The 15,909-nt window shown below is 50.3% G+C and overlaps 2 gene segments (V, D, J or C); both read right to left on the bottom strand.

Moving 5' to 3' along the window:
• Nucleotides 1-15,909, bottom strand: part of LOC131489627 (immunoglobulin lambda variable 1-40-like) — a 42,204-nt gene that overhangs the window by 17,909 nt on the left and 8,386 nt on the right.
• LOC131489696 (probable non-functional immunoglobulin lambda variable 5-48) lies at nucleotides 2,371-11,161 on the bottom strand. The segment is given in 3 exon segments: nucleotides 2,371-2,555; nucleotides 10,744-10,917; nucleotides 11,039-11,161. Coding segments are annotated over 3 exon segments (390 nt in total).

Below are 15,909 nucleotides of genomic sequence, written 5' to 3'. Positions count from 1 at the left end.
TTTAAACTCAGTGACAGTTTCAATGGGAAGGTACAGGTTCAATTGCGAGTGTGTTTCCCCGGACCCATGTTTATTGCAGACAGAATATGATTTAAAATAGTGGTTGCCAAATGCGTGAAAACATAACGGAAAATACGTGACATTTAGTTCTTGGTTGAATAGGGGCCAATTCCTTGCTTAAATCACTTGATTCATTATTGTTTTTACTATTATTATTTAATGACAATTCTGCATATTAGGGCTGGTCTAACAGGTAAAGTAGGAAAGCCCAACATGGTTCCCGGGGAAACACCATGAGGAGCCTGTTCCAGTGAACTTCACACTGATCTCGCTGGTGGAATGAACAAACACACAGTTTGCTGCATGGAACGATAAGGGGTCAGACTCCTCTCAGGGTGGGTAAAGCAATAGTCACTGTGTCTTGTGTTCACCGTGTTCAGGATAGAAAAATTGCTCATTCAGCCGCCGCTTATTAGAGGAATAATTTTCCACTAGCTAAGGCCAATTTGACCCAGAAAATTCTTTCAAAGATCCCATACTGACTCCAGCTGAGGTGGAGATAAGGGGCACTGTGTCTCTGAGGTCACAGGCCCTGTAGCCCTGAGACAGATGTTTCAGCAGAGGCCTAACCTGGCTGGAGTGTCTGAGGGTGACAGTCCAGCCCTGAGAGGATGCAGAGTGTGCCTCGTGTCCCCGTGGGCCCTGAGCTCCAAGGGAGCAACACTGAGGCCGCTGTCCCAGAATCAATGCACTGATCAGCTTCAGGCGCTACCTGGAACCCAGACATGGTTGGGGGCTCAGCCGCCCATGGGGACAGAGACTCACCCAGGGATCCCTGCGCATCAGCCTCATCCCAGGAGAGCAGGTGTTCAAAGCAAGTCCTGCCCTGCTGATGGGACTCCAGTGACACTCGCTGTCACTGGGTTTCCTGCTCATGGGGATTCTGTTTCCTCGATTGTGACGCTGATGAAGGCTGGGTGAGCACAGGTTGACAATGACTCCTGGGGAGACAGAGGAACTTGGAAAGTGTCAAGTCCAGGACACTATACACTAGATCATGCTGGACAAAGCAGGAAAGAACATCCAATGGGAAGAAGACAGTGTCTTCAACAAATGGTGTGGAGTAAACTGGACAGCAACGTGCAGAAGAACGACTGCACCACTTTCTTACACCATATACAAAAATAAACTCAACATGGGGCGCCTGGGTGGCGCAGTCGGTTAAGCGTCCGACTTCAGCCAGGTCACGATCTCGCGGTCCGTGAGTTCGAGCCCCGCGTCAGGCTCTGGGCTGATGGCTCGGAGCCTGGAGCCTGTTTCTGATTCTGTGTCTCCCTCTCTCTCTGCCCCTCCCCCGTTCATGCTCTGTCTCTCTCTGTCCCAAAAATAAATAAACGTCGAAAAAAAAATTAAAAAAAAAAATAAACTCAACATGGATGAAAGACCCACGTGTGAGACAGGGAACTGTTAAAATCCAAGAGAAGCGTGCAGACAGCAAACTTGAACCTCAGCCATAGCAAATTCTTACCGGAACTGCAGGACACAAGGGCAGGCCTCCCCTCGATGAGCCACTGGGCATGAAGTTTTTATATTTATTATTTTTTAAAAATGTTCGCGTGTTTACTTACTTTTGAGACAGAGAGCACCAGAGCATGAGTGGGGGAGGGGCAGAGAGAGAGGGAGACACAGAATCTGAAGCAGTTTCCAGGCTCCAAACTGTCAGCACAGAGCCCCACGCAGGGCTCCATCCCACGAACCATGAGACCATGACGCGAGCAGAAATTAGACGCTTAACAGACAGAGCCACCCAGGCGCCCTGGCATGACGGTCATTTTGAGTTAAAAAGCAGTGAATGCCCATACACTCAGGAAAAGCTCTTCATGTCTCTTCAACTGACTAAAAATTCAGTGGTAACACCTGTTCCGGGAAGACAGCTGGCACCACAGACAACTGCCCTAGGATATGGATGGGGTGGGGCAGACGGGGCAAAGGGGTAGCAAGGCCTGTTTAGTCACATTCCTCTGTGTCCCATCACTTCCCAGGGGCCCTGCACACATTGTTTATGAAACATCTACTCTACTCTTCTTCTTCTGTCTGTGAAGTGTATTTCTTTGCATTGAATACTAGACCCCTACCTCATCCATGTAATTCAGAAAAACATAGACCTCATTTTTGCCTGCGTGTCTTTCGAATTTCAAGATCTATGTTGATTCCCATATGTTCTCTATTAAATGTCTTGTGTGTCACTTCAACCTCTTCAAGGACAGGTCTCACCATAGAGGACTCTCCCCTACAGGAGCCTCCACAGAAGCTTCTCAATAAAAGAGGCTCAGAGACAAGGTCTGTGGACCCAGGGGTTTTGGTCTCACTTCCTCATTATCTGAGTCACTGTGAGTAACGGTAGCTGCTCCCACTGCCATAACCTGTAGCACAGTAATAGTCAGCCTCGTCCTCAGGCTGCGGCCCAGAGATGAGCAGAAGCCCTGCATTGGCCGAGGCATCTTTGGACCCAGAGAAGCGGCTGGGGACCCCAGGGCCCTGGTGCTTATCTGAGTCTGAGTAGTAGTATAGGAGATACCGGGGAGGGCTCCCTGGTTTCTGCTGGAACCAATTTATGTAGTAGCCTCCAACACTGAACCCGCTGCTCAGGGTGCAGGTGAGTCTGGCTGTTGTTCCCGGAGATGCAGACAGGGAGGGCAGCTGGGTCAGCACAGGCTGGGACAGGGAACCTGCAAACACAGACACTCGTCAGTGATGGAACCAGAAATGGGGGGAAAATGTCCCAAAAGGCTGAGCATGGGAAGTATCCTTTGAGGCCCCCCTGTGTCCCTGAGGCCAGTCCCTACCTGTGCAGTGAGACAGGAGTATGAGGACGAGAAGAGGCCAAGCCATGGTGACACAGACCCTGGTACCCACACTGGGCTGGGCTGCCCCAGGCCTCCTTTTCTCCTCCACCCTCTGCCACAGGAGGAGCTGTCCATGCAAATGAAGTCCATCTAGTGACTGCCCAGCCCCTCCCTGAGCCCTGGTGCTTCAGCCCAGCTGAAGGACACACCCTGGGGACGATGGAGGTTGGCTTCACCACTGGGGAGACCCCTGGGAGGAAGCACTGCATGCACAACGCACAGGTCCCTGCCCAGGGGAACTTGCCACACCAGAAGGGACACACATGCTGACTTCCCATCAGGGAGCCCAGAGCCCAGTCCCCAGGCCCAGGTTCTGAGCAGTTGTGAAGACACCACAGGGTACTCCCACAGCGCCCCCTCTTGGCTGACAGGCACATACCTCACTGTGTCCAACAGCCCTGAGAGCCCAGCTGGCTTCCTCAGCTCCGTTTGTTCACACATCCTTGAGCTGAATCATGGCCAACGTGATCCTATAATACTGCCCGTGATGACTGCAGTGTTTTGCTCGCTCAGAAGGAGTCCTGGTCTCTGTGAGATATAAGTTGTTGACATCTGGCAGAAGATGCTGCAGACTTCATATCCCTGCACTGGTGTGCGAGGTAGCATCTGTAAACCTTGGAAATGTTTCTCAGCTCCTATGCATTGTAGCGATGGATGCCAACGAGTGTCCAATAAATTGGGTTTTGTTTTAATCTGCGATTTTTTAGCTCATTTATTGGCTAAGTGATTTATCAAGGAAAGGGAAAACAATGAATTTATCTTTGGTGAAGTCCAATGTATCAGTTTTTTTATGGCTTGTGCTAATGAGGTCTTATCTAAACATGTTTATACAAACCCTAGAGCCTGACGACTTTTTCCATTTTTATGTTTTCAACTGTATACTTTACAGTATGTCAATAATCCTTTTAGTGAATTTTTTTATGAAGTCAGAGTTTTCGGTGAGATTCATTTCTCTCGATGGATATCCAGTGGTTCTGTGGACATTTGTTCAAAGGCCATCCTTCCTCCTCTGAAAGGCTTCTGCAACCTTGTCAATAAGGTTTTCTTATCCATAAGTATCCATAAGTATTTCTTATCCATGCTTTTGTGAGTTTGGTTCTGAATTTTCTGTTCTGTCACATTGGCCACTGTGTCTACCTTCCATCCATATCACTCTGTCTTGTTGCGATAGGAATTGAATTACACTTCTCTACAAGTTGGGAAGAATTGTCATCTTTACTATATTGACTCTTCTATTCCTTGAACACAACATATCCCTCCACGGTTTTAGATCCACTTTGATTACATTTCCCAGCATTGTCAAGATTTCAGCATCCATGACCTGTACATGTTTTGTTACATATTCACCCAAATATTTCATCATAGAGTGGTTTGAAGTGTGGTTTTTACATTGTTTTTCACAAGGTTAGTGCTTGTATATACGCAACTAAATGATCTTTGTATATTGATCTTGTGTTCCACCACCTTCCCGAAATTGCTTATTACCCTTTTTTTTAAAATTTTTTTTCTAACATTTATTTATTTTTGAGACAGAGAGAGACAGAGCATGAATGGGGGAGGGTCAGAGAGAGGGAGACACAGAATCTGAAACAGGCTCCGGGCTCTGAGCTGTCAGCACAGGGGCCCGATGCGGGGCTCGAACTCACGGACCGCGAGATCGTGACCTGAGCCGAAGTCAGCGCTCAACCGACTGAGCCACCCAGGCGCCCCTACCCTTTCAATTCATATATTTATACACATGTTCATAGCTCCCTTTGCATTTTTCCCCTATATCATCCTCTGGCCTGAAATCAGGGACAATTGCCTCTTGTTCTCGTTAGTCTGTATGCCTCTCATTGTTTGACTTGCCTTATGGTTTGGTCAGGCACATCCAGTCCCATGGCTAATAGCAGTATTGAGACTGGACATGATGACCTTGGTTGCTACCCTGGGGGGAAAGTTTTCAGTGCTTCACTTCAGTGTGTGTAAGTTGTGGTGTTTCATCATTTTCGTTATCAAGCTGAGGATGTGCTCCTCTATTTTCATTCTCTGAGAAACGTTGCCTTTTCATGCATTCATGCATTCATTCATTCATTCTCGCTCTTTGTCCTTAATAGGTTTTGAATTGTGTAAAATGCTTTTTCTGTATTGATTGATACAATCAATACAGGTCCTCCAGGTCTTCCAGGTCCTGATTGGGCACACCTGCCATATCCCCACAGGAAACAAGGGGGCCCAGACCTGGGGCCTCCTGTCAGTGCAGGGCTGGCAGCTGGATCCCCCGTCCTGCAGAAACCCTTAGACATGATCACACAGTAGACCCTGCTGCTTTCCGGGCAAATGTCTCATTCTTTCCCACTTTCTTGTTCTTTCCCACTGCTCCCAATGCTCTCCTTTACCTGCGTCCCTGATGTTTTTGCTTCCACCACGTGAGACAGACCCTTCAGACAAAGATGGAGGTGCAGTCCTGGTGCACTCTCCCTGAACCGGGTTCTTCCTTGGGCGGGGCTAATGTGGGAAGGACAGGAGCAATCTTGACCCAGGACAGTCTAGGAATCCCGGTGGAGCTGATGACAAGATACTGGGAACAGAGAGCAGGGGATCTGCCCCTACAGGGGGCTTCTAGGGTGCAGGCTGACTCTGGGTGATGAGTGTGAACAGGAACTTGCTGAGCAGTCACAAACCTTCACAGAGGAGGACACATAGATTGTGGAAATCTGTGCCTTTCTGGAGCATGGCAAAAAGGACTCCACACACTCTGATGAGGCTGCTGAGGGTATGGGGACAGAGCAGGGCCCGGGAGTCCAGTAGGACCACTGCGGGGCCATCCTGCAACCTCCCATCCCTGTGCTGGGAGTCTTTTCATTCCAGCTGGGCTTCTCCTGGTCAGTGCTGCTCATTAGAGATTTAGTTCTGCAGGAAGTCTAAGACAGATTTTGGGGCAAGGAGAAATAGAAGGCAACCCCGGGGGATGGTTGGAGGAAGATGACAGCAGAGAAAACAGGAAGGGTAAAATGGGCTGTGTCCCCAAGTGGAACAGAGGGAGGTAACTGAATGGACCCAAAGCTGTGGGAGAGGGAGGGATGGTCCAGAGAGTTAGGTGGCTAGAGGGTGATGCCTACAGAGACAGGAATGCCTTGACTGACACAGGGGAAGTCAGGTGGGAGAGCAGATGGAGGGCAGGTGGTGGGTCTGTTGTCCCGTGTCAAACTGAGACCACAGTGTGACATGTTGAGAGGCGTGGAAACATCACAGACAACCAGGGCTGCAGCGACGCCTTCTGTCCCCCATAGGAAGGATGTGGGTGTTACGGTATTTGCCTGACTGACGGCTTGGCCTGCATAACTTATTCAGTTGGTCCCCATCAGCAGATTATTGAATGACAACATGGCTCTTAATGTCATTTGAATAAGCATCTCACAGGGAACAGGTTGCTGAGGTTGCTGACTCTGGCCATTTGTTGATATATTTAGGTGCTGAACCCCCTCCCCTTCATTATATGTGCAGATGTAGAAAGGAAGCCCAGTCTTGGGGTCACACTGGTGAGATGGACACACACTGGGAGAGAGGGGATGGGCACATCGGGATGAAACACTGCACAGCAGAATCAGGCTAGGGAGCCTCCCTTCCCATGGTGGTGTTGACCATCCTCCCCCTCGCTTGCTCCCCTGCTGCTCAGGGCTGAGACATTCTGAGCCCTGCTTGCACTTCTCCATAGATTGACATCACTGTGGAATGCCACTACCCGGAGACAGCATACAGTGCTAATCTGCCTCATCCTCAAGCTGGCCTCTGTGATGGTGAGGACGGCTTTGTTCCTGGAGATGGACCTGGAGAAGTGATCAAAGACCTGAGACAGGTGATTGTTTGTGGTAGATAAGGGGGTGGGCACCCCTGCCTGGGGTCTGGTTGGTACCAGCCAGGGAAGTTACTGATAGATACTGACCCAGAGCTAAAGCCACAGGTGAGTGTCACCATGCCTCCTGCAGACACTGACTGTGATGGCTCTTGGATAACCACAGTATGAGAATTGGTTCCTAAAACCAAAAGGAGGCACATGTGTTAATATGAGAGGCAAGGGTCACCCTGAAACCTTGATTTTATGTGCCCTCCAAGAAAGCAGGGTCTCTTCCCCTGACCTGACCCATAAGCAAGGAACCTGAGAAGAAGCACCATCCAGGCCATGGTGGGGGTCCTCACAGGTCTTGCCCCCTCAGGTTCTTGGGTTGGGGTCTCCTCTGGGCCTTTTCATGCCTGTAGACCTATGAGGAGGAGAGGTGCTTCATGCAAATTAACTTCCTCTCTTTTACTGCCCCTTGGTCACCCTGATGTCGCCTGGGGGAGACCTTGAAAGAGGCATATATTGGGACTACACAGAATCAATGACTGCAGGGAGCCTGGGACACTGAGTGACAGGGTGACATCTTGCCCCGAGTCATCTCCTCCATGTCCCTGGTGGCCTCAGTCCCTGGAAAGGCAGACTGAGGGCATGCATCTGCTTCTCACATCCTGGCCATGCTTCTAGTTCATTCCACATGTACCCCATCCCTGGGAATATTTTCTGCCCTCCCCAGTGAAATGGCCTCTTGTCTCTTTGGAGAAACTTAGTGGTCAGTCCTCCAGGAGTGAGTCCACTGGAAATTTCAAAGCCCGCGCTGGGTATGAACAAACAGGGTCTCTTCTGACTCAGTCCTAGTCCCTGTCTCCTGATAGCCATGGGGCAGAAGACCAGAGGTGGGGGAGTCTACACCAGAGGCACCCCAGGCTGTGGAAGTCATCCTCATTTGCTCTTGGAAGCCATCTATTATCTGAAGTAGCAACAATGTAACTGCTGGTTTTGAGGGGAAGGTAATCATATCACCATTAAATTATGAGATTTCTCCAAACATCAGGGAAAAAAAGAATCAGAAGGAAAATGGCACTGTCTGAAAACATTGTGTGACCCGAGGCATTATAAAATACCCTTGCCTTGTGTAGTCGCTATGCAGCAGAAAGAACCCAAAGGGTGGCCGGGGAAATGGAAAAACATACAATTTCTGGAGTAATAGGTGAAAGAAAAGCCACTAATTGGACTTCATCCCACTGTGGAATAAGAATGTGATCCAATGCTCATTTCTGAATGGTTAGTAGATTGTTTCGTGATACGTATACGACCATTGCTTTCTTTGCCATCAACTGTGTTCAGAGACTTAACTCACATCAGACGTAAAGATTTATAGTAAATTCGGGGCACCTGGGTGTCTCAGTCCGTTAACCATCTGACTTTCGATTTCAGCTCAGGTCGTGATCTCACAGTCCCTGAGTTGAAGCCCTGCATCGGACTTTCTGCTATCAATGCCAATCCAGCTTCTGTTCCTCTGTTTCCCTCTCTCTCTGCATCCCCTCAAAAATAAATAAATGTCAAAAAAAGATTCATATTAAATCCAATTCTATTAGCCAAAATTATTCTTGAGACAGTGGTTAATGTGTAATTATATGCATCAGATTTCAAGATGAAGAAGAAGACCTAAAACTTAAGAGAAAAGTTATCAATTCACATCCGTCACTACAAAATGCTGAAGCACATGAGAAGTCACAGAATAATCTGAATCTTATCTGTGACTATTACAGATAATGGAAGCTGTGTGTATTATGTATTTCATCCAGAATTCCGATATCCAGTGTTTTCCACAACAAAAGTAACCTTAAAATGTCCATACTACCCAAAACAATCTATAGATTCAAGGCTTCCTATGAAAATTCCTATGATATTTTTCACAGAAATAGAAAAAAAAGTCCTGACTTTTGTATAGAGGCAGAAAAAGACCTAAAATTGCCCAAGCTTTCTTGAGAAAGAAGAATAAATATCTGGAGGCACCATACTTCCTGCTTAAATTTATAACAAAGTTCTAGGAATACAAACAGTATGAAACTGGCCTAGAAAGCCACACATAGATAGATGCCACAGAATACAAAGACCAGAAGGTAATGCAAGTTCCCCTTGACCACCAGGGAGCAAGTACACTGAAAACAGGGCCTTTGCAAGGTTCCTAGAGGAGAAGTGACACGGAGTTTGGAGGGGATTCAGATAGGCATATGCATGAATCATACAGCAGGTGACCCAATCGAGATCCTAAGGTTCTCACTGGTGTTCCTGACACACTCTGGGAGAAAAAGCTGGTATTCTTGGATACCTTGCAATGGGACACGTTGGTACGCATGCCATGGTGGTCAGCATGCATCCACATGGTCAACCTGGGGTAAGAAGCCCAGCCTAAAGACTCTCTCAGCCGCGTCAGGCCACATCTGCAAAGAGCCCCATGGGAGCTGCCCTCTGCCCTCTGCTGCTTCCTGCATTGGCATGGGTTCCTGGGGCCTGGCTCCTCTGCCATTCCAGATTACCCATTCCCCTGTTGGGTGCTCGGGATGATGAAAAAGCTCTGCAAATGGATAGTTGTGGTGGTTACAAAACATTGTGAGTATACTCAGTATCTCTGAATTGCACAATACAGAGTGATTAAAATAATAAATCTTGTTGTGTTTATTCTCATCACTATAAATTATCAGTTCAAAATCAAATTATATGTAAGAAGCTGTACTAATACAAATATCCTTCTTGTCCTGGTATGTGGTGCCCTATTCTAACTTATCATCAGTAAAACTTGACAGTAATTTTTAAAATTATTTTTCCTATAGATTCCACATATAAATGAGATCATATAGCATTTTTTCTTTCTCTGTAGGGCTTATTTCTCCTAGGGTAATATCTGGCAGGTTCATCCATGTTGTCACAAATGGAAGAACTTCTTTCTGGAAAGACATAGGACTGGACTTCTTTGTGCACAGATAGGGGACATCCTGCCCTGTCGCCCCACAGCCTCCCTGCTGCTTGGATCACTGATGAGCCCTGATGTCACAGGAGAAGTGAGGAGGACAGAGTCAGGGCCTGGGAATTCAGGAAACCAGCCACAGGGGTACCCAAAGTGCCTGATGGTGTCCGCTTTGGTAAATTCACATCTGTAGAATCTACTTCCCACCTTCCCAAGAGCAGACCCAGCATTTTGTAGCAATGATGGAACCCTGCTTGTTACCTTCACAAACACCACTGAGAGGTTTGCTGACAACTAAAGTTTCTCCCCTGGCTAACCCTCCTCCCCCGACATCACAATTTAAGGGGCAAGTAGCTGGCCTGGTTGCCCAGCCAGCTCTGTGCCTGCTATTTCTTCTGTTGTGAGTCTTCCCTGGGCACCAATCTTATTTAGTACATCCTACCTGGAACACACAGCTATTCAGCCAGCTCTGAGCACAGGAGCTTGGAGGGAAGGGAGCCTCTGCCCCAATCCCTGGAGGAACAGAGTCCACATTCTGGAGGACTGTCCACCTGCTGCGATGGTCCAGACTCTGATCAGAAAACTAAGACAGTGGATGTGCCTTTGTAAAGAGAAAAAGGGCCAGCTCAACACTCTCTGAGCTTTACACTTTAACCACCAGACAAAATGTCTGCATTGTCGTGGGTTTCTTTGTTGCCAGTTTGTTTGTTGGCTTGTTTGTTTTCCTGACAGTACAAAGAGGTTGAATAGGACACTGAGATGAGGAAGGGTATTGTGACCTAGAAGCTACTTCCAAAGACAGTGAGTGTGCATTCAAGTTCTTTTCAACTGGAAGAGAGTCAGAGTGCAGGGATGTGAGCAGGCTGAGATATTTGTCCCACTTCCCCATGAGTTCGTATCACTGTGACCAGCACTACTGTGCCAGATTGCACAGTAATAGTCAGCCTCGTCCTCAGGCTGCAGCCCAGAGATGAGCAGAAGCCCTGCATTGGCCGAGGCATCTTTCGACCCAGAGAAGCGGCTGGGGACCCCAGGTCCCAACTGTGTACTGGAGTAGTAGTACAGGAGATACCGGGGAGGGCTCCCTGGATTCTGTTGGTACCAGTATATGTAGTAGCCTCCAACACTGATGTCCCTGCTCAGGGTGCAGGTGAGTCTGGCTGTGGCTCCCAGAGATGCAGAGAGGGAGGCTGGCTGAGTCACGACAGGCTGGGACAGGGAACCTGCAAACACAGACACAGCAGACGGAAGACAAGGGACAAGGTACATGAGATTAGGGAGCTGAGCCACAGGGATTTGACTCTGGCTGCGGGCCCACCCTGGTGCCCTGTATCCTGTCCCTACCTGTGCAGTGACAGAGGAGCACGAGGAGGATGGGGATCCAGGCCATGGTGACACACAGAGACGCCCTTCTTAGGCCACAGAGCTGGGGCTGGATTGCCCCTGGCCTGTCTTATCCCCTGTCCACAGGGTCACAGAGGAGGGGCTGCTCATGCAAATTAGACCCACCCCTCCCTCTTCTCCATGTGCACACACAGGGTCTGTGGCCCTTGGACTGGAGACTTCCTGATGCACTGTGTTCCCCCTGGGTGGGCCTGGAGGCAGTAGCTGTGGGGACCACACAGGCCCAGGTCCTGGAAGTCCTCCATGTCCTGACCGGACACACCTGCCCTGGCCCCACTGGACGCAAGGGGCCCAGTCCTTGCTTTCTGTCAGTGGAGGACTGCCCAGCTGGATGCCCCTGTCCTGCAGAAAGCCCCAGACACGGTGTCACAGTGCCCCCTGCTGGTCTCTGGGCGAACCTCTCTTTTCCCACCACTGGCTTCCCTGATGCCTGTGTTTCTGTAACCTGAGAAGGACCCTCCTGGGAAAGAGAAAGGTCCTGCTGTGCAGGAATTTGTTCTGTTCTCAGAATAAGAGGGGTTTATATCCTTTTTCTAAAATCACTCATTTATATTGTGGGTCTAATCTTCCAGGTAGGAAAGGTCAACATAATGCTCAGTGAAACCCTTTGAGGGGTCTCTACTTAGGCACTCAGAACCATAATACTCATAAAATTACTAAAAGACAGAGCTTCTAAGGCAAAAGGATTTGGGGCTGACCACTCTCTGCAGTGGGAACAGCTACAGTCCCCGCAATTTGTGTCCATCATGTTGTGTATAGAGCAATTATTTATTCAACAACCCGTGATGAGATGAATGAATTTCTAGTACCCCAGGCCACCTGGACCCCGAAGATTCTGTCAAAGCTCTCTCATCTGAGTGATGGAGAGGTGGAGAAAAGTCAGGCTTTGTCCTTGAGATCACAGCCCCTGTGGCCCTGGTTTGGGACACAAGACTTCCCTTCAGAGTGCAGCCTGGATAGAGGTACCACTGCAGTGACTGAGGGAGTGACAGCCCACCCCTGACAGCACAGGGGGTTTGTGTCTGTTGTCCCCATGAGGCTTGAGCTCCGTGAGAGCAGCACTGAGGCTATGTCACAAAATCAGTGTCCTGACCAAGTGCTGAGTGGAGCCCGTAGATGGTTGGGGGATGAGCTGTCCACAGGGATAGAGACTCTCCCGGGGATTCCTGTCCATCAGCCTCAGCCCAGGAGAGCAGGTGTTCAGGGCAGAGCACGTCAGTGAAGACTATGATTTATCGCAAAAGGCCACCTCTGTCAACTGTATATCTGGAGCTGCAACTGTGTCTCCTGTTGTCAGACACGGCATGTGGTACCTGGAAGGACACAAAGGGTGCCCCAAGGACATACAGACGGGGATACTGCCCATGTGCATGTGCGGTGTGCATGGGGAATCGGGACAAAGAGGTCTGAGCACAGCTGTGGTATGTAAGGTGGGATCTGTAAGGTGACCCAACCGATGTCCCTGCAGAAGGGGGATAGCCATGGGTCAGAGGTCAGAACATGTGCCAAGGCCCAAGAAACAGGGGAGGGTGGGGGCTGGTGACCCTGGTGAACATGTATCTTGGAAGGAAGAGAGATGGACCAGCTGAACACATGAATTCAACATCTCCAAATGGAACAGAAAGACCTGGAAAAATAAGTATCCATTTACTTAAACCTGAAATCTGTGTTTCCCCTTTGGGAAAGCACGTGAATGTACATATTGTCACAAAGGCCAAAGAGATTCGTAATGATACTTCCCATGCACTTGCTAATCCTGCAGACCCGACCTTTTATCCTCACATTATTATGTCTTCCAATCCTGAGTGGTCCACAGGATTGTCAGCGGAAACCCAGCTCTTGTCTCTTCTGGGGCCGGTGACATGGTCTTCAGGTGATGACTGAGGCCTGGGAGGTCAGGGTTGGGGTGTCGCTTCCCAACTGGCCTGAGCCAGTGTGCAACTCCAAGGCTGCATTTCCACGCTGAGCGGAAATAAACAGCCTCCCCCTCAGCCTGAAAACCAGGGATGTTCAGGGAAGCCAGGCTGCTTGCCCTGCATCCAGAAACTCTGTGGAGACCCCAGAGGGCTAGATGTTTGTTCTTCCATTGAAATGAAGCTTGAGGACATGGCTCAGTGTTGCTGAAGCCAAGCTTCTGCCTCATTGCCAGCAATGTTACTGTGTCCAGTATAAGAGAACTTGGCCATCATTCTAGGACCTTGATCACTGACAGTTGCCGAGTTAGCCCTGCCTGGCCCACAGACACTCTGAAGGGACCCAGAGGAGTTTGAGCAGGGCAGGAGTCCACTGTGAATGAGAGTGAGGGTTTGGAGCAGAGCTGGCACATCTCCCACCCACCTTGGATGAGGTTGGCTCTCAGCTGTGTGGGGAGGGAGGGAGGAGAGGAGGAGAGGGGCCCAGGTCATGATGGACACGCAGACTCTGACCTCTAAAGCTCTGTTATGGAGACTGGGTTCCTGAAAGTCTCCTTGTATCCAGAAATTCCCATGTGGGTGGAATTGCTGCACTCAGATACGCCCTTGCTATACGTCTGTCCAGCTCCCATGCCCTGGGATTTCACAGGTGGAATGGGCCAGAGGAAGAAGAGAGGAGCTAACCTAAGGGCACAGGCAGCCTGGGTGGTGATGAGCCCCAGGTCCTATCAGGTGAGTATCCTCTAGCGAGCACACTGATGGCTGGCCCCCTGGTGGCCCTGACTTCTGTCCCTGATTGCTGGCCAAAACCACATGGATTTTTCCATTCTATCCAACATACCTTCACACCCCAAAAACATCCTGTCCTCTGTGACAAAACTGGCACCCCAGTTAGAGGCCCGTGGTTGTCTGGACCCTCGTTACTGAGCTGCTCCTGATGGCTGTCAGGTGCTGGGTCCACAGCTCTGGGCTCACCCGTGTGGTTCACACACGTACCCACAGCACCCCTTTCTAGCCCCGTTACAGGTGACAAAACATGTGAAAGACAATGTGAGTATCGCTCCTGGGGGAAGGGAAGGCCCTCTTGACTCCTGCCAGCTCCACGGCCCCCTCCTCAATATTGGGGGAGATCCCTCACCTCAGGGCCCATCACTAGGCGGCAACCTTCTCACCCCCACCCACCCTTCCATTCCCTACAGCAGCCTCCCCAGATCCTGACCCTCCCTCATGGGTTTACATGAGTGGAGGACAGGGTGACCAGAGACCTGGCCCCTGAGGAATGATGTGTCCTGCGGCTAGCATAGCAGGCAGACAGAAGCCTGGACCAGCCACATCCCATGGCTTGGGAAGCCTGGGGCGCTCCTGCTCCCTCTGACCCCAGATTACTGAGCAGGGTCAGACCCCCGGGCCCTCCCTTGGATTCCTCTTCTGTCTACTGCTTGTGGGAATGGGGGAGTCCATCAACAAGGACCACAAGGGAAGGGATTGGAAAGAGGCAGCTCTGCCTTGTCAGAAAGACAGAGGTGGCTCCCTGGGACCCACCTCTCAGCACAGCTCTTCCAGCAGGACCCGATCCTGGACCCCTGACCTGAGGAGGAGGGGTCTGATGGGGACACAGTCAACAGCCTATGCCTGGTCCCCTCCTCACGGTCCCCTTTGGCTCCTTGATCTTTTATGCAGCACTGAGACATCATCACAGCACGTCAGATTTGGGGGTTTCCTGTCAGCCCCCCTCCCGAATGTTCCAGGTCCACCTCACTGCCTCACCCTTGTTCACTCTCCAGAAACATCTTATGTGTTGCTATTCATACGTCTTTGTCCTCTTTCTCTCCCAGGACATTTTCAGCAACATGAGGACGTAGATTGTCCCTAGCACACTCACGCCGAGCCTAAGCCCAAGGGTCATGCCTGGCACATACTTGGTGTTCACCAGAGGGTGTGCAGGGACTGATCTCTGTACAGTCGTCTATCCTGATCAGGAACACATGAAACCTGCCGGGGTCTGACCCAACGGGGACTCAATTCCCAGGACAGCCTGCCCCCAGGTATGCAGTAAATCCTGCCCAACGGAAGAAAATGAGACAATGCTTTGCAGAGTAGGGCTGGGTTTCCGGGCACAATTTGAGAGAACAAGGACACTATTTCTAGACAAAATTCCCTAGCCTTGTCTAAGACTCCACTTTTAGAAGAAACGAAGAAAGAAGCAGCTGTGTCGGCCAAGGGTGTGAGCTTCACAGGAAGTCCATTGCTGAGGGGACAGCAGGTTTGGGTGTCCCTTCCCCACAGGCCTGGAGCAGTGTGTGAGCTTTGAGACTGTGGTCCCACACTGAGCAGTAATAATCAGCCTCATCCCCAGGCTTGAGCCTAGAGATGCTCAGGGAGGCCACGTTCCCTGACCCGGAGCCTGAGAGTCTGGACGGGACCCCTGCAGGCCGAGCACTGCTACCATAGATGACAATGTTGGGGACACTGCCTGGGAGCTGCTGGCACCAGGACACACCCCCAGCCCCAACGTTGCTGCTGCTTCCGGTGCAAGAGGTGGTAACAGTCTTATTCACAGGCTAGGACACTGCAGATGGCTGAGTCACCACCGACTGGGCCCAGGACCCTGCAAGTCAGAAGAGAGACACGGGGTGAGAGAGAGGGGTCAGTGGACAGGGCCCATACATGGTTCCACAGTCCTCTCGTCTCCAGCCCCGATCCCAGCCTCCAGCCACCTGTGCAGTGAGCCAGCAGTGTGAGCAGGAGAGGAACCCAGGCCATGGTGGAGACCCCTGCTCAGCAGAGTGTCCCCAGTATCGCTCAGCAGAGTGTCCTCAGTGTCCCTCATCTGGGCTCCAGAGTCTCTCTTATTGCCTCCAGCAGCCCAAGGGGAGGGAGAGACCGTTAGTGCAAACC

This window comes from Neofelis nebulosa, chromosome 11 (genome assembly GCF_028018385.1).
Source record: "Neofelis nebulosa isolate mNeoNeb1 chromosome 11, mNeoNeb1.pri, whole genome shotgun sequence".
NCBI classification, from domain to species: domain Eukaryota; kingdom Metazoa; phylum Chordata; class Mammalia; order Carnivora; family Felidae; genus Neofelis; species Neofelis nebulosa.
Note: the sequence above shows the minus strand (reverse complement) of the source record. Positions and strands in the feature narration are given on the sequence as shown.